Below are 20,171 nucleotides of genomic sequence, written 5' to 3'. Positions count from 1 at the left end.
TGCATACAAATCAATCTAGACATAGATCTTACACCCTTCACAAAAATCAACTCAAAATGGATCATAGATCTAAGAGTAAAATACCAAAGTATAAAACTTTGAGAAGATAATACAGGAAAAAAAATCTGGGTAATCTAAGGTTATGGTGATGATAAACCCCAAAGGCAAGACCCAATGAAAGAAGAAACTAATAATGTGGACTTCACTAAAATTTAACTTCTGCTTTGCAAAAGACATTATCAAGAAAATGAAAAAATAAGTCACAGACTGGGGAAAAAAATGTATGCAAAACACACATGTGAGAAAGGACTATTAGCCAACATAATAACCAAGATTTCTTAAAACTCAACATTCAGAAAGCAAACAACCTGATTAAAAAATAGGCAAAAGACCTGAGCAGACATCTTAACAATGAAGATGGCAAAAAGGCACAAGAAAACACTCAAAATCATATCAATAGGAAATTAATTTCAAATTAAAAGAGCAATAAGACAGCATTACATACCTATTAGAATGGCCAAAATCCAAAACACTGGCAACACCAAAGGCTGACAAGGATGTGGATCAACAGGTACTCTCATTCACTGTTGGTGGGAATGCAAGATGATGTGGCTACTTTGCAGGGCAGTTTGGTAGTTTCTTACAAAATGAAACATATTCTTACCATGATTCAGCAACCACATTCCTTGGTATCTACTCCAGTGAGTTGAAAACTTATGTCCATACAAAAACCTGTACAAGGATTTTTAAGTAGCTTTATTCGTAACTGCCAAAATTTGAAGCTGTTCTTTAGTAGGTGAATGGATAAACTGATAAATCTACACAATGGAATATTAGTCAATGCTAAAAAAAGATAAGCTATCAAGACACAAAAAGACATGGAAGATTCCATGCATATTCCTAAGTCAAAGAATCCAATCTGAAAAGACCATCTATCAAATGATTCCAAATGTACTGGTAAAATCACAGAGATGGAAGAATATCCTGCCAGGGGTTACAGGAGAGGGAAGAATGAATTAGAGGAACACACAGAATTTTTAGTGCAGTAAAACCATTCTCTATGATACTATAATAGGTATGTCATTACATATTAATCAAAATTCACAGAATATAAAATACCAAGAGTAAACTCTAACATAAACTATGGAGATTGGGTGGTAATGACCTGTCAATGCAAAATCATTGGTGAAAGACCTGAACAGATCTTCTTTACCAAAGAATATATAAAAATGGTAAATAAGCACATGAAAACATGCTCAACACTTGTCTTTAGGAAATTAACTGCAAATTAAAACAACAAGACACTACCACACACCTAATACAATGGCCAAAATCAAAATCACTGTCAATGGTTGTAATAAATATACCACTTTGGTGAATGATGATGACAGTAGAGGAGGTGTTAGGAGAACAGGTGGTTTATGGAAACTCTATTTTCTGTTATTTTGTGAATCTAAAACTGATCTAAAAAATAAAGTTTATTAATTTTAAAAAACAGGCTAAAGAGCTGGGCTTGGTGGCACATATGTGAAATCCCCACCACTCAGGAGGCTGAGGAAGGAGGATTGCATAGTTTGAGGCCAGCCACAGCAACTTAGGAAGGCCCTAAGCAACTTAGAGAGACCTTGTCTCAAAATAAAAAATAAAAAGGGCTGGGGATGTGTTTCAGTGATTAAGCACCTCTGGGTTCAATCCCTGGTATCAATCAACCAACCAACCAATCACAGGTAGGATAAAAGTAGAACTGAAAAGAACTGGATTATGAATCCACTTAGGTAATATATATCCCAACCTCCTATGTCTTTCCATTTTGCAAAGGCTTAAGAAAGTTCAAATAAAGATGTAGGGTACTCATATGATCGAGACTTGCCACATATCCATATAACATCTTAATTCAGAACTAATTTATGAAAGAATGGGCATTTTGCTTATGCCAAGTGGCAAGGTTCCAACAGCTATAGAAGGTCTTTCCTGGTTCAACAGCAAGCACTGTCTTGATTAGAGTGGGAGAAGGAATTCCCTCAGCATCTCACTTCTGTACACCTTTGAGACTCATTCCTAGAAACTTATCTTGTAGCCTGTGTCTTCATTCCTCCTACAGATTGTGTAAGCCATTTTAATATCTTCATATAAGTTCCTTCCGTGTGTGTGTGTGTGTGTCATTAAAGCTGAACTCTTGGGTACTCTACCACTGAGCAATCATATCCCAGATCTTTATTTTTAATTTTAAGGCAGCATCTCCTAAGTTCTGAGGCTGGCCTTGAAATTTTAATCTTCCTGCCCCAGTCTCCTGAGGAGCTAGGATTATAGACATATACTACCACACCAAGTTAAATTCCTTCCTTCTATAATTAGCAGCTGTACACTTTTTTTTTTTCTTTGAGGGGGGTTTACCAGGGACTTAACCAAGGGGTAATTTACCACTGAGCTATATGCCCAGTCCTTTTTATTTTTAAGACAAAGCCTAACTTGCTTACATTGGCCTCAAACCTGTTATCCCTGTCTTGGCCTTCCAAGTGGCTAGGATATTCTTTTCTCTGTAATTGGATCTTGATCAATATATCACCTCCCAATTTACACAGGAAGTTGCCATTTCTCTAAAACCCAAGCAGGAAAAGAATTTTCTAGAGAAAATGAACCAAATAGGTTCTAGACTTAGAAACAACTGAAGCAGATATCTCATGTTAGCAAAAAAGTATGATATGTATGATTATATGACCTGTGTAACATCATGTACAACCAGACGAATGAAATTACACTCCATTTATGTATGTGTCAAAATGCATTCTACTGTCATGTGTAACTAATTAAAACAAATAAAAAATATATTTTTAAAAAGTATGAATTATATGAATGTTTACATGCTGAATAGTAACTCTCCAATCCCTTTTTGTTGCTTACAAGTTGGCATGTAACATGGGAAGATTTAAAAAATAAAAGACTTGTAGATATCGGCATTTAGGACTTCATACAAGATTTTAACTGTCTGATTCAAGCATGCTGCAGAACAATCTATCATTCAAAAACAAAAAAAGCACCTTTGTTAATTAATAGTTCTTTAAATTTCCCTTTATCCCTTCATGCATCAAAGTAAGGTACACTAACAACACTAATAGATTTCATACTTAAATAAGGTTTCAAGAGCATTGTTCAAATTAAAAATACATAGAAAACCAAGCAAACTGAAAATAAAGAAAATGATAACTCTAGGAATGACTAAGTTATGTAAGGACACATAATAAATATATATTTAGGGGCTGAGGTTGTGGCTCAGTGGTAGAGCACTTGCCTAACATATGTGAGGCTGAGTTCGATCCTCAGCACCACATAAAAACAAATAAATAAAATAAAGATGTACTGTGTCCATCTACAACTAAAACTTTTTGAAAAAATAAAAATATATTTAGCTCAGAAATGACATGTCAACAGTCACAACAAAGCAAGCATGAAAATCAAATCAACCAAAAACTGTAATATATCTATGTTCAGAGAAAAAGAAAAAGAAGTAATGACAGCATTGTTAAGAGTATAAAAACTCACCTTCCATTTATATTAATTGATAAAAATTGGAAAATTACCAAACAGAAACATATTCAAAGAAGTCTAGTTTACAGTTACCCCTAAAATACTGACTTCTCCTTTGCCTTATTTTCATTGGTTTTGGAATTATTCCTTCATTCTTTAAACACACACACAAATACCATGTTTACATATATGCACATATATGTATGTATACACACACATAAATATATATTTCCATCCCTTTTTTACATAAAAGATAATGTACCTTTTGTCATGTCATTGTACTGCACATTGCTTTTTTCCACATACATTCAGTAGTCCCTTTATGCGCTCAGTTTCACTTTTCACAGACTTCACTTTTGAGTCAACCACAATCAAAAAATGTTAAATGGAAAATTCCAGAAAAAAATAATTTATACATTTTAAATTGTGTGCCATTTTGAGTAGCATGACAAAATTCTGAGATATACCACCCAACTCCATCCTGCTCTGGATGTAATATTTTCCCAGCATATTCATGTTGCATTTGTGACCTGCCTGTCAAATGATGACCTGCCTCTCAAATGATGAGACCAACTATAGTGGTAACACAGTGTTTGTGTTCAAAATAAATCCTCTATTTATTTAATAATGGCCTCAAAGCATAGAAGTTGGCAATTTTATTACAGTATATTGTTCTATTTTATATGATAATTCAGTACTAATGAGCAAGTATAATGCTCAAGATTTATGTGATTTCCCATGAAAGAAGCAGGAGTTTTGAGAGAAATAGTATTGTCCTGCCCGGAGCAGGACATTTATAAGACTGGTCAAAGAATCCTATGGCTAAAGGTAAGCTAACCTGTGTATTAAAATAAAATATTAAAATTTTATTTATATATAAATGTTTATTAAAATGCTCAAATTAAAAGTTTTTTAAATTTCTAAATATGAATTTATAATGGTTTAACTTGACAAACTTCAGCAAATTCTAGAGTGTCAATCATTATTCTAAAAGATTTTAAAGGGAAAGATTATCATTTCTCTTTCCTGTCCTGTAAAAACATTAATTCAGGTAAACAGTTGAAGAGAGCATCTTCCTTTATGGGAGAATTTCAGCTAATAAAACCAGAAGGAATCTCTAATAAAATAATAATCTGAGCAATGGTGATCCATTATTGCTGCTAAAACTTTTAAGTAAAAAGTTGATGGATATCATTAAAAGAGACCAATTCTGAATGACAGCAGATGAATCCACTGGTCAATCTCAATATTTCTAAAATGGGACAAATGTATAACAAAATAAAATACACACAGGACCATATATGAAGTATTGCTGCCAAAGAACTGATCTAATAAAGCCAAATTATAGGAAAAATAGAATGAAAGAATGTGTCAAACAGCATGAGGAGGTAAACTGCCAAATCCAGAGTAAGAGGCAGAGGTTAGAAAATTATTAGTATCTTGTTTTTGTATAACCCATGAAATAAAATTGTTTTTTGCATTTTTAAAGTGTTGTTAAAAGAAAGGCAGGCAATGAGAGAGAATGAGAAAGAATATGCAATACAGACCTTATGTGGCCCAAAAAGCCTATATAGTAATATATTCTTCTTGGCAGGGATATGTTCTAAGACCTCCACTAGATGCCAGAGACTGCAGATAGCACTGAACCTTATGTGTACTAGGTTTCTCCTATACATGCTTATAATAAATTTTTATAAATGAGGGACAGGAGATAAACAATAATAAAAATGAAATAATTTTAATAATATACTGTTAAAATACCTTATGTTCTGGATCTTTTCACTTTCAAAAGCAATTTAAAAATTCTCTTTGGAATATCCAAATTGCCAGCATCATTACTCTGGTGCCTTGGTACCATAACTAAGTAAAAGAAAGGTTATTTGATGGGGGCTGGGGATACGGCTTAAGTGGTAGCGCGCTTGCCTGGCATACGTGCGGCCCAGGTTCGATCCTCAGCACCACATACAAAGATGTTGTGTCTGCCGAAAACTAAAAAATAAATATTAAAAAATTTTCTCTCTCTCTCTTTAAAAAAAAAAAGAAAGGTTATTTGAAGACAAGCACTATGATATTGTGATCATCCATCTGATGACTAAGAAGGCTACTAAGTGACTAACAGGCAGATAGTGTACACAGCCTGGTTACACTGAACAAAGTAATAATTCACTTCCAAGGTGGTGTTGGCACAGCTTTGAACTCTATTCAGAATGGTGTACAATTTAAAACTTAGGCATTGTTTATTTCTGGACTTATCCCACTGAATATTTTTGGACGACAGCTGTCCATAGGTAATTGAAATAGCAAAAAGTGAAACTGTGGATGGGAGGTGATTGCTGTATATTTTCTGGCCCTTTAATGAGAAAAGTTGCTGACATTTAGAATAGCAATAAATTGGTTTCTACCCAAATAAGAGAGTGGGGGAAAACAGGTTTAGGGGAAGTGTGGACTAAAACAAAAGTGAGCAATAATCCACCAAATGCAATGTATGAACCTTATTTGAATCCTGATTCTAATAAGCCAGTCATAAAAAGATATTCTTGTGATGATCAAGAAAACATGAACAGAGATTAGGTCTCAGATAATAGTAAGAAATTATTATTAACATTGTTAGGTGTGATGGTAATACTTTAAAAAATCTTATCTACTGGCATGGAATGCCACTTAAGGGAGAAATGTGAAACACTTTGGCAATGAAACAAAGCTGGATGCAATGGTGTGCACACCAGTTGTTCCAGCTACTTAGGGGGGGCTGAGGCAAAAAGATTCCTTTAGCACACAAGTTAGAGATCAGCTTGAGAACATAGTAAAACTCCCAACTCAAAAACAAAACAGAGGGTGGGGGAACAGAGGTTATAGATGAAACAAGTTTGGCATTATCTTATTACTTTTGATCAGGTCACCTATCACATTATCCTCACAAGTCTTTTTTTCATTCTGCATACCACAGTAAATTAATGTAGGTAAATCTTTAAACACAATAATAAAAACCTCTCCAAATATAGTTCTATCACAATCAACTCATGAATCATTTTCAGGAATAAAGCACAGGCTTTTCTCTTGGTAATTTAAGTATTACTGGACATCAAAATGGGGAAACTTATATAAGAGAGAGTACATGTTTTCAGAATCAAAAATCCTGGTAGAGAGGAAATAGAATGTTAGTTTAGAGTTAGGCAAGATAGAAGACCATTTATCAGAAACTAAGTTCAACATTTAATAACTGCGAGAACCTGGAAAGGTAAGAGCACTCATAATTAAAAGCAAAGATGTGAAGAGGTCCACAATTTTGGAAACATAAAAGATACATATTCTAATACTGTCATTATTGGAGTTAAACAATGAGTTAATGAGAAGAATACAGATGCATCATGAAGGTACAGAGAGGAAAAATGCCAATTTGCAATTTAGAACTGTTTTGGGAGATGTGATGTGACTCAAAAAGGAGTTATGGACTCTTCATTAAAAAAAGACAGAAATAAACAATGAACAGAAACCAAGAAAAAAATATTAATCCTTTAGAGAGGATTAAAGAAGAAAGATATTTCCAAAAAGGGTGAGCCACAGAATGAAATATAGCATGGAGGATGTTTTATTTCAATATTGTGTAATTAAACATCTCCATCTCCTCTCTACTCTGCAGACATTAAGAAGCAGAAAATGTATTTTTTCTTTTTCTTTTTCTTTTTTTTTTTGAGAGAGAGAGAGAGAGAGAGAATATTAATATTTATTTTTTAGTTTTCGGCGGACACAACATCTTTGTTTATATGTGGTGCTGAGGATCGAACCTGGGCCGCACGCATGCCAGGCGAGCGCGCTACCGCTTGAGCCACATCCCCAGCCCCAGAAAATGTATTTTCAATAAAACTAAAAGGCAGCTAAAGTTGGACATGGTACACACACCTATAATCCCAGCAACTCAGGAAGCTGAGATAGGAGGATCACAAGTTCAAAGCCAGCCTCAGCAATGGTGAGGTGCTAGGCAACAGAGTGAGACCCTGTCTCTAAATAAAAAACAAAAATAGGGCTGAGGATATCACTCAGTGGTTGGGTGTCACTGAGTTCAACCCCTGATACCCAAAACAAGCAAATAAATAAATAAATAAATAGAACTGGGGGTGTAGCTAATGGTAGAGTGCCACTATGGTTCAATTTCCAGCACTCCCTTCTCCCCAAAAAGGGGCAGATAAATTCCAGTTCCAGAATACAAGAACAGAGAACAGACTAGTTGAGGTAGAGAAGAAACCCAGAGATAGTGGCTGTTGTTTCTTATCTCAGGACTGTAAGTGCAGGGGTCAGAGTTCTCAAAAACAGAGGTACAGCCTTTGTAACAATGGGATCCAGTTATACTGACTGCAACATAATGAATCCAACTGGCCCTGATAAATGGTAGGGAAGGCAGAATTTGAATAAGGAGATGCAAGTAAACATTATACCTGCATAGGAGGATAGAAGAGACACTGAGTTCTAAAGGAAGCATGAAACAATAATCTCTCTTTGATCTGTGGGAAAGGGTAAACCAACACTCATCACAAAACACTGTATGATAAGGACAGCAGTGTGAGATAAAGAGGCTTCCTACCAGCTCAGAGCAATTTCTCCAATAATTTTCCATACTATCCTTCTATAAATAGTAGATGCAGGAGGAAGTACCCTCATTTAATGATGAACAAAAGGACTCAGCATGAAGTTTAAACAATGATGCTGTAAGAAACAAAAAACATAATCCATAAGTTGAAAGGAAAAATTAATCCTGACTGATCACTACGAAGACACAGACTCATAAAATTCTAAAATTTCAAGGAAAACAAAACAAACCTATGAATATGCAAGGGGGAAAAAGTGGTATTTTACAGGAAATTATCACACTGCTTCTCCAAGCAACATTAAAAGGTAGGAAGCAAGAAAATTCTCTAACATTGTCAGGGAACCATGTATTGGAGAAAAAAGCATGGTGCAAGATATAGCATAGGGCGTGGAGACACACACTTGTAATCCCAGCAACTCCAGAGGCTGAGGCAGGACTGCAAGATTTAGGCCAACCTCAATAACTTAGTGAAGCCCTAAGTAACTTAGCCACACCACTTCTCAAAATAAAAAAAAAAAAAAGAGGAAAGGCTAGGGACGTAAGTCGATGGTAAAACACCACTGGATTCAATCTCCAATACCACAATAAATAAATAAATAAATAAAAAATGGCCAATTATCAATCAAAAATTAAAAAGGTATTTTCTTATGTTAAAAAATCTCAGGAACTCTATTTCTTTATTTGTTTTTGCAGCGCTGGGAATTGAACCTAAGACCTTATGCATGCCAGGCAAGCACTCTACCACTAAGTCACATACCTGGCCCTCAGAAACTCCAGGTCCATGAGGGAAGGACTTTGTTTTATATACTGTTCCTTGTCCATGCCCAGAATAGTTATTTCATCCTTAACGTCACTACTATAAATATGGTTTCCTTTCTTTTGTATCTTCTTGGCTAAAGCATACATAAAAGCTACCAATTTTTGTTAATTTGATATCTTACCACATAACTGGATTCTCTATTTGTTGCACTTTCTCAGTTGTTTCTCTTTCTTTTTCCTAATATATACAATCCTATCATCTGTAAATAAAGATGGTTTTATAACTTTCTTTTCAATTCTTAAATAGAGCTTCTTGTTCTCTTGTCTAACACATAGGTAAGCTTAAAGAGAAATGTACCATGCCATAAAGTAAAAACTTTCAAAGCTCCCCTTCTGAATGACACAAAAGTAGATATACACAAACACACAACAGTTTTGTAGAGAAAACTTCATTATAAAGATGGCAAAAAGTCAACGTGCTGAAAGTTAATTCATATATCTAGCACAAGCTCATTAAAATTCTACAGGTTTATATCAGGAAAAACAAATTAAGTCTAAAACTATTCATATGGTACAATAATCCATCAAGAATAGCCTGGAAAGCTGGGAACAGTGGCATATGCCTATAATCCTAGTGGCTGGGGATGGTGAGGCAGGAGGATTCCATGTTCAAAGCCAGCCTCAGCAACTCAACAAGGCTCTGAGCAACTTAGTGAGAAAAACAAAAACAGCTGGGGATGTGGCTCAGTGGTTAAGTGCCCCTGGGTTTAATCCCTCATACCAAAAACAAAAACAAAAAACAGACTAGCCAGGACAATACTCAAAAATGAACTGTATACAACTGATGAAAGGAAGGGACTAAGTGCTAAGGATAAGGGAAATTTACTTTTCAATATATCTTTTGGATTATTTTTATTTTTTAACCAAGCATATACTATACTATCAAAAATTAAATTAAATTTCTATTCCTGTAAAGCAGGAATAGAAAACTTCATTATAAAGATGGTAAAAAGTTAATGTGCTGAAAGTTAATCCTGTGGGATTTCTAAACTACAAATATATTTCTAAACCATGGGATTATAAGGATTATGAATTTTAGTGGGAAATAAAACAACTGTTACAAAACACACCTTTTAAGCTCTTCAAAATGGAAAGAAGAAACTAAAGAAATCTAATTGTGGGATAAACATGTTTTAAAAATACTATACATCCACAAAATACTGAATGCATAAGAAAACAAAATGACGAACATAAAGGAGAGAGAGTCCAAGTACCACAGACTACAACAATCCTGAAAGGAAGTTGAAAATGAATTAGGGAAGTCTAGTATCCTGAAATCAGACGGGACTACTAAACATGGTCCTCTAAAATTTGAAAAAGGGAAGACAGTGCCCAATATGGGAAGAATAATACCCAGAAGTGTCACAATAATGCAAGGCGCTCATACTATTTGTCACTCTAGACAACAGGGACCTTTAGAAAAATCTTGGAAAATGTATAACAGTAGCAACTGTTCGCTGAACAACTGTCATGTGGCTTTCTCACTTAGGTCTACTTTTAACTTATTCACCTGGAGAATGCCTCCAAAACATTTCTTCTTCTCTCACCCATGGCTCCTCTTCTTGTTCCAACTTGAAAATCACATCTGGTTTGGTGACTTGAAAACCTACCATGTGAAACAGCAAAGAGAGTGGATGTTACTGCTGGAGACAACCATATAATGTCTTGGGCTGAGTCTTGAGGGCTTAAAAAGGATGAGAGCTTTCAGAATGACATAAAGTATTTTTTTAAAATATCTTTATTTTATTTATTTATTTTTACATGGTGCTGAGGATCGAACCCAAGGCTTCACATGTGCTAGGTGAGCGCTCTACAGCTGAGCCACAACCCCAGCCTCAATATAAAGTATTTGTAATCAGTCTTTACCCTGACCATCTTGGCACAAAAATATCATGTAAAGAAAGGGAGGGCTAGGCTCATCTGGCAAACTCATGTCTCCACAAGTTTTAGAAAGGGAAAGGAATTCTGTGTTAACTATAAAACTATCCTTACCCACTATGACAAGGTTGCTATAGTTCTCTAGCATCACATCCCGGTACAAGTTCCTCTCAGCAGGTTTCATTTGCTGCCATTCCTCCTGGGTGAGGTCCACATCCACATCTTTAAATGTCACTGGTTCCTATAAAAATACAATCCTAATTAATTAGAAGCAACAGAAACTAAGGGATGTTGTCAAGATAAGTAGAAATCGTTTAGTATCCTGGGGTCAGAGATCATTAAAACCTGTTAATTAGGACTTTATATTTACCTGTATTATATGATGAGGAGACTGCACTACATTAGAAATATCCTGTATGTCAATTACTGAGTCAGCAAACATTAATTCATCATAAGCTAGATGATGAGACTACGGAGTCAGAAAGACGATGACTTTTACTGGGCTGTGACAGAGATAAAAAAGTTGGACCTAACTCACAGGTATCTGGCTCAAAATCTGCCCAGATAGTTGTGTGATCTAGTAGCAAAGGAAAAATAAGAGAACAGGCAGGATGGAGGACGAGAGGCATGAAAATTTGAATATGCAGTTTGAAATACCTATAAAACTTCCAGTTGGAGAAGTCCTATGCAGCCAAACATACGAAGAAAGAGGTAAGAGTATATTAGCCACCAACTCAAAACTGGGAGCCAAATCCATGGCTGACAGATGTGAGTGGTAATAAAGAACAAGTACTGCAATAGGGCCAAGGACAGGCCCAACAGCTAACAGCAAAGAGACTGACTTAGGTTTTTATTTTATTTACAATTAAAGTACAGAACTGAAACTATGATAATGTATAACATAAGCCAAGAAACAAATGAAAAACTTCTGGAAAAATATGTGATTTGATCACAAAACTCTAGTCCTTCCTTCCCATTTAATATTCAGAAAAGAAAAAAGTCTTTTATCTGCAAAGGCTCTGAGAAAGAAAAACAGCCACATATTCCATACTTAAAGTAATTTATTCAAGAAATAGTATAAATGGGATGAGACAAAATAGGAAGTACAAATTGAAATCATCAAAGGCTGAATTGCAATGAATGCTTCTGAGAAACTCTCTATGATGTTGTGGAAGAGTTGGGATTCTAGTCCAAGCAGGGTAGCTGCAAGAGCCATAGGTTCTTACCCATCTTACTATAATTCTTCTCCAAATCAATAGGAAGAGTCGCAGAACCCCAAGAATATTCAAGATGGACAAATGGACACACAAGAACTCCTACACCTGAAGTCCCCTTTACTGCTGAGGTTTCATTGAAGCATAGGAAATCACCAATAACAGGAGGAAAAATATACCACAAAAAGATCAAAAGCTAATAACAGTGGCTAACAATCTTGATTTCATAGGATTAGGGTCAGATGAAGCAGTAAGAAGGAAGAATGCAAAAACAAGCAAACAAACAAACAAACAACAACAACAACAAAATGACAAAATCAACTAGATGTAGAAAAATAGCCTTTGGCACAAAGGTTTCATTAATTACTCTATGAACAAAAGCAAACATGGGCCAGGTAATCCCAGCAGCTCAGGAGGTTGAGGCAGGAGGATTGCAAATTCAAAGCTGCCTCAGTAACTTAGTGAGGCCCTAAAAACTTATCCACACCCTGTCTCAAAACAAACAAACAAAACACATAAAAAAGGGCTAGGGATGTGGCTCAGTGGCTAAGTACTCTAGATTCAATCTCTAGCACCAAAAAACAAAGACAACAACAACAAAGAATACTTTTGCTGTTACTGCCCAATACTGGACTAACCAAACTAGTAAAAACAAAACAAATAAACAAACAAACAAAATATAAAACCTAGTTTTTAAGATTTTAGTTAGAGCCTGGCATAGGAGTGCACACCTATAATCTCAGCAATTTGGGAGGCTAAGGCAGAAGGATCACAAGTTTGAGACCAGACTGGCTAACACAGTGAAATCCAGTCTCAAAAGTAAAAGAAAAAAAAAATTAAGATTTTAGGTAAAGAGTAAGGGAATCATTAAAATAAATAGAGCAAATAACTGTTAGTGTATAAGAAGTAATAAATGTAAAAACAAATTAATTTTAATCTTTTTATTATCTTTTATTTTTCTTGTACCAGGGATTGAACCCTGGGACACTTTTAACAACTGAGTCACATCTCCAGCCCTTTTTATCTTTTGAGGTAGGATCTCGTGAAGGTACTTAGGACCTCAGTAAGTTGCTGAGGCTAGCCTTGAACCTGTGATCCTCTTTCCTCAGCCTCCAAAGTCGCTGGGGTTATAGGCATGCACCATTGCATCTGGCAATTTTATACTTTAAAAAGCCATTTAAAAAAGTAAAAAATGTGTGTATGCGTGTGTGTGTGTGTGTGTGTGTGTCTCCATTTCCAAAAACTGATACCTTGATTTCTCTTTGTTTTTCTCTTCAGTGGTATTGGGTTTAAACTCAGGGCCTGTACATGCTGGAAAGCATTCTACCACTGAGTTCCATTCTTAGTTCCCTTTTTTCTTTAAAAAAATTTTTTTTTTTTAGTTGTAGATGGACACAATATCTTTATTTATTTTTATGTGGTCCTGAGGATTGAACCCAGTGCCTCACACGTGTGAGGCAAGCACTCTACCACTGAGCTACAGCTTCAGCCCCATGTTTAGCCTTTGTTAAAATTTTATTTTGAGATAAGATCTCACTAAGTGATGAGGCTGGCCTTGAACTTATAAATCAATCTCCTGGCTTCAGCCTCTAAGTAGTTAGGATGACAGGTGTGTGCAACCATTTCCAGTTAAAACTTAGACAAACATTTGTCAAGCCTAATCATGAAAAAATAATATAATCATTCAAACTTAGATTTTTTAAAAAGTATGCACTAAAAGACAGACTGGTAAGTTTTTAAGTTATGATAAGAGTTCTATTTCCTAGATAGCAGTGAGAAATATCCATGGACTGTTTCCCTAGTGAAACAAGCATAACTGGTAGAAAAACAATTTTTTTTTTAAATTAAAATTTCTGTGTCTGTCCTTAGGCAAATATTTGTTTAAGAGAATCTACTAAAACTGGATAACAACTGTGATAATCCACTGGTAAAGAAACCAATATCCTTAATAAGCACAAATGCAAAAATTTTCAACAATTTTATTGAAAATTGTAATTTGCTAGTATTTACTAGCAAAATAAGTCTAACATTACATGAAAAGGATTATACACCCTGATGAAGTAGAATTATCCCAGGGATGCAGATGGATCAACATTCTGTTAAGCAATTAACATATCACATTAAGAGAGTAAGGAACTCCATTTGTGTACAATGAATCAAAATGCATTCTGCTATCATGTATAACTAATTAGAACAAATAAAAAATAAACATTTGTAGTAATCCAAAAAAAAGAGATAAAGGATTAAAAACTGTATGAATGACCTCAATAGATGCAAAAAAAAAAACATGGTATAATTAGATATTCTTTCATGATAAAACCCCTCAAAAATTAAGTATTGAAGACAGTACCTCAACAAAATAAGGGTTATACATGACAAACAGAGTACATCATATTGAATGGAAAAAACTGAAATTATTTCCTCTTAAGATCAGGAACAAGAAAAGGATATCATCTTTCACCAATCTTATTTAACATAGTATTAGAAATATCAGCCATAGCAATAAAACAAGAGAAAAAAAATGAATGGGCATCCAAGTACAATGGGGACGTCAAATTATCTATTTACAGATAACATAAACACAACATCAGTTATTTTTACTCGATAATGATGAAACTACCAAGAAAGTAATCAGGAAAGCAATCCTATTCACAATAGTTAAAACTCACACACACCCTTAGGAATCAATTTTACCAAGGAAATGAACAATCTCTACAATGAAAATTACAAAATACTTATGAAAGAAACTGAAAAGAATAGAAAAAAGTAGAAAGACATGCTACATTCATGGATTGAAGAAATTAATACTGTTTTGTTCTGTTCTAGTGCTAGGGATTGAACCCATGGCCTTATATGTGCAAAGCATTTGCTCTACTGCTGGGCTATGACCCTAGCCCCTGAATTAATATTGTGAAAGTATCCATACTTCCTAAAGAAATCTACAGATTCAATGGAATTACAATCAAAATATTAATACAAAACACCCCTAATAACCAAAGCAATACTAAACAAAAAGAACAAAGCTAGATACACTGTTAACACGTGACTTCTTTACAACAGTAACCAAAATAGCATAGTACTGACATAAAATCAAAACAGAAAAATGAACAGAGAATCCAGAAATAAATTCATATATTTACAGTCGATTAATTTTCAACAAAGTTAGAAAGAACTTACCCATGAAAGGTAAGATTCTCTTCAATAAATGGTGCTGGAAAAACTGGACATCCACATGCTTTAGAAGAAAGAAATGAGACCTTTCTCTCTCACCATATAAAAAAATCAACTCAAAATGGTTGAAAGACTTTAATATAAGGTCCAACACTATGAAACTATAAGAAAGCACAATAGAAATACTTCAAAACATTGGTCTCAATAAAGATTTTTGGATGTGATCCTAACAGCACAACCAACAAAAGCAAAAATTAACAAGTAGGATTACTTCAAACTAAAAAGCTTATGTACTGCAAAAGAAACAATCAACAAAGTGCATAGACAAACTACAGAATGAGAGAAAATATTTGTAGACTATCTATATGACAATGGATTAAGTCGCAGGATATACAAGGAACTCGAACCCAATGGCAAAAACCAAATAATCCAATTAACAATTCAATTTCCTTTTCAGGCAAATGACGTTGAAAAGACATTTCTCAAGGACATACAAATAGCCAACAAGTGTATGAAAATAATGTTCAACACCACTAATTATCAGGAAATGCAAATCATGATCACAATTAGGTATCATCTCACCTTAGTATGAATGGCTAAAATTTTTAAAGAAGACAAACAATAATGCCACTAAAGATATGGCCAGAGAAAGGGGAAATCTCACACCCTCACATGCTGTTGATAGAAATGTAAATTACTACAGCCATTATGGAAAACAGTTTGGAGGTTCCTCAAAAAACTAGAAACAGAATTACCCTATGAGCGCCCAATAAGCCTTCTACTGGTAATAAATCCAAAGGAATTGAAGTCACTATGTTGAAGATTACTTACTTTTATTGCAGCACTGTTCACAATAGCCAAGATATGGAATCAACCCAGATGCCCATCAACAGATGAATGCATAAAAAAAAATGTGTTGTGCATGTTGTGACACAATTCTAAGTTAAAGAAGCTAAATTTCTGTTGAGTATGGCCAAAAGGACAAGGGCTCCTTTCCTCTAAGTCACCACTCAGGCTGGAAGCTGTACATAAGGGCTGGCAGGATTAGAAGACTGAAATCTTTACCCCAGATTGCTTTTTGGCCAGAGATGCTGTACAAAATAGGCAAGCCAAAAAGGTCAGAGGTTATTACCCTCACCCAGCATTCAAGGTGGTGGCTCAAAGATTTTGTTCAGGAAGAGAGGCAATCCACAAGAAGAAAAAACTCAAAACCTCTCCTCAAAAGAAATTAATTTATTTGCAACACAGTATGCCAGGAAGTTCTAACTTGAGGATGAACTGGGGGGAAAATGGAGAATTTTGTGGCAATTAAGAGAGGTAGGAGGTTCTTTTTAATTAAGAACAATAAGAAAAAGCACAGGTCAAGTTACCAGTGAGAACGGGAAGGGGGGNCAGACACAGAAATCTTAGTGGTGCATGCCTGTAATACCAGTGGCTCAGGAGGATAAGCAGGAGGATTGCAAGTTCAAGGCCAGACTCAGCAACTAAGCAAGGGCCTAAGCAACTTACTGACACCTAAGCAACCATGTCTCAAAATAAAAAATAAAAATATAGTCTACCTAGTTCATTGCAAGCTTAAAGAATGATTGATAAGTATCATAATGAAAAAAAAGAGAGAAAAATAATAAGGAAAAGTAAAGCTTCAGAAAAATGTGAAACATCATTAAGTACACCAATATATAAATGAGGAAAGTACCAGAAAAAATTTCAAAAAATTAGTAGGTAAACATTTCCCAAATTTGATGAAAAAAATTAATCTACACATTTGAGGAGCTCAATGACCTTCAAATAAAATAAATTCAGATATATCGCAGTAAAATGCTGAACACCAGAGACAAAGTGAAAAATCTTGAAAGTAAAAGTATAACTTAGGGGCTGGGGTTGTTGCTCAGTGGTAAGAGTGTTTGCCTAGCATGTGTAAGGCACTGGGTTCGATTCTCAGCACTGCATATAAATAAATAATATAAAGGTCCATTGAGAACTAAAAAATATTTTTTAAAATGTTGTACTGGAATAAGCAAATAACACTTTTGCTTATTCCAAATCCATGGTAAATGAGGTCAATATAACAAATGACCTAAATATATACTTGCTCTCCTCTCTTTTGTTAGATTAACAGATGTAATATTATGGCACTAACAATTATTAATAATAGGCTAAGTTTATTATATATCACAATAATAGCACAAAATGGGAGAACAGGAAATAGAGAATAGAACTGCAGGAGAGTAACATTTGTGTATTTAATATCATTTAAATGTAAATCTGAATTCTAATAAAATGCATGATATAGCCCTCAAGCAAACACTAAGAAAATACAGTGGAAAAAAAATCATTAAATTTTACACTAGTAAATGTTTGCTTGATGAAAATAAAAGCACTAAAGGAGAAACAGGAAAGACATGAGACAAAGGAAATAAAGAAATGGTAGACATAAACCAAATGATTTATTTCAGTGTCAATATTGATTATGAATGGATTAACTAAAGCTTAAAAAAAAAGAAAGCAGGGCTGGGGTTGTGGCTTAGCGGTAGAGCACTCGCCTAGCACGTGCAAGGCCCTGGGTTCGATCTTCAGCACCACATAAAAGTAAATAAATAAAGGTACTGTGTCCAACACAACTAAAAAATAAATATTAAAAAAAAGCAGAGATTATCAGACTGGACAGAAAAACAATGCTAAACAACAGACTGAAAAAAATGATACATCATGTGAAAAACAATAAGAAAGCTGGACAGGCTATCCTTACATTAGAAAGTAACAGAATTTATAACAAAAACTGTTACAGAGATTGAAGGTACTTTAAAATGACAAAAGGGTCAGTCTGGCAGAAAATATAACAAGGTAATATAGCCAGTGGTGCACACCTGTAATTCTAGCAACTCGGGAGGCTGAGGCAGGAGGATCACAAGTTCAAAGGCAGTCTTAGCTTTAGAGAGGCCCTGAGCAACTTAGCAAGACCCTGTCTCAAAATAAAAATAAAAAGAGCTGGGATGTGGCTCCTTGGTTAAGGGTTCCTGGGTGCAATCTCTAGCACCTATAAATGAATAAATAAATATATCTGGGCTGGGGATGTGGCCAAGCGGTAGCACGCTTGCCTGGCATGCGTGCGGCCCAGGTTCAATCCTCAGCACCACATACAAACAAAGATGTTGTGTACGCCAATACCTAAAAATATTTTTTAAAAAATTCTCTCTCTCTTTAAATAAATAAATAAATAAATATATATATATATATATATATATATAATAGTCTCAAAACACAAACTGACACATTGGAGAAACCATCAATTGAACAATAGTTGTTAGAGATTTCAAACATCATCTTCCAAAATAGATAGAACAACTTGCAAGCAGATTGTTGGCAAGGAAATGGAAGACTTGAATAACACTATACCCCTCTAGACACAACAGACATCTAAAGAACACATCAGCCATAACAGTGAAATACAAATTCTTCTCAAGTAGGATCAACTAAATTTGTCTCTGTAGATGAAATTCCTCAACTGATTCTTTTTTTTAAATATATTTTTTTAGTTGTAGATGGACACAATACCTTTATTTAATTAATTTATTTTTATGTGGTGCTGAGTATCGAACCTAGTGCTTCACACATGCAAGGTGAGCACTCTACCACTGAGCCACAACACCAGCCCCTTAAATTGATTCTTAAGTTGAGTAATTTGTCCCTGCCTTGTAAGGTCAAATTCCAGGAAGACAAAGTTGTGAGTTTATTTTTTTTTTTTTTTTTTAGTTGTAGTTGGACCCAATACCTTTATTTCATTCATTTATTTTTATGCAGCGCTGAAGATCGAACCCAGGGCCCCAGCATGCTAGGCGAGCACTCTACCACTGAGCCACAGTCCAAGCCCAAAAAGTGTGGGTTTTTGATATTGCAGACAGTGATAGCCCATTAACAAGCTATTGTTTATTTTGAAATCACTGGTGATCACTTTGCCCAAACTTTGCTGCTTCTGTTGCAATAATGTGTATTTCACTCTGGTTTTTCCATTCTGTCCAACTTATGAGCTGCATTTAACAGTATTCAGTCTTTCCTAGGTTTCCAACATGCTCAAGTTAACCATAATAATCCCAACTTCTATTTCTTGTCACCTCTTGGTGTACAACAAACCAACACCAAGTCCAACTGGAACAAACATAAAGCTAGGTGTAAGTCCATGAGATAAATTCATGCTAGACTCAAATTTGGTTGCTTTATGTGGCACAAATAATCTGGAAAGCTTTCAATTCTCTTCTCCTGTATGTATCAGAACATTACCTAGTAAAATATTATGACTTTTGGTTTTGGTATGTTTTAGTACAAATATCCAGGAATAAATTCCTCATTTGAATTTATCTTAGAGAGAAATTTTCAATTAATTCCTCAAGTGCATATAAAACTCTAAGACAGACAATACTTTGGGCTACAAATGAAGACACAACACATCAAAAAGGATTGAAACTGTACAAAGTATGTTCTTTGGTCACAAAGGATAAAAATTGATGAGTAACAGAAAGAAATTGGTGAAATTCACAAATACGTGAGATTAAACAATACCTCCCCCCACTGCCCAGTGGTTTTTTATTGTTTTCCAGGCTGGTCTTGAACTTCTGGGCTCAAGTGATCTTCCCACCTCAGGCTCCTGAGTAAATGGAATACAGGCATGCACCACCATGACCAGTATTGTTTCAACAATAACCAATGAGTAAACACACACACACACACACACACACACACACACGGAAATTACAAAATATTTGAGACAAATGAAAACAAAGACAACATAAAAATATTTTATTTTTTCCCTTCTAATGTGGATGCCTTTTATCTTATCTGTTTGCATAGTTGTGCTGTCTAAAACCTGCACTACAATGCTGAATAGAAGTGGAAGAGTGGACATGTCCATTTTGTTCCTGACCTTAAGGAGAAAGTATCTGTTGTTACATTTATTATGATGCGTCATTTTGTATTAAAAAAAC

General features: G+C 34.9%; 1 protein-coding gene across 9 annotated transcripts in view; it reads right to left on the bottom strand.

Annotated features, from left to right (window-relative positions):
* Znf568 (zinc finger protein 568) overlaps nt 1-20,171 on the bottom strand; it is a 68,209-nt gene that overhangs the window by 36,528 nt on the left and 11,510 nt on the right. For 8 of the 9 annotated variants that reach the window (XM_048791084.1, XM_015497142.2, XM_048791081.1 and 5 more), the window contains 2 exons: nt 10,922-11,048; nt 10,440-10,535 (listed from right to left, as the gene is read on the bottom strand). In XM_048791084.1, the coding sequence (XP_048647041.1) occupies nt 10,440-10,535; nt 10,922-11,048 (223 nt within the window). Of the gene's footprint in view, nt 1-505; nt 585-10,439; nt 10,536-10,921; nt 11,049-20,171 lie in introns of those variants that run through there. The other variant, XM_048791086.1, reaches the window with a different exon arrangement.

Source organism: Marmota marmota, unplaced genomic scaffold (assembly GCF_001458135.2).
Source record: "Marmota marmota marmota unplaced genomic scaffold, marMar, whole genome shotgun sequence".
In the NCBI taxonomy this organism is placed as follows: domain Eukaryota; kingdom Metazoa; phylum Chordata; class Mammalia; order Rodentia; family Sciuridae; genus Marmota; species Marmota marmota.
This window is presented reverse-complemented; position numbering and strand designations above follow the sequence as displayed.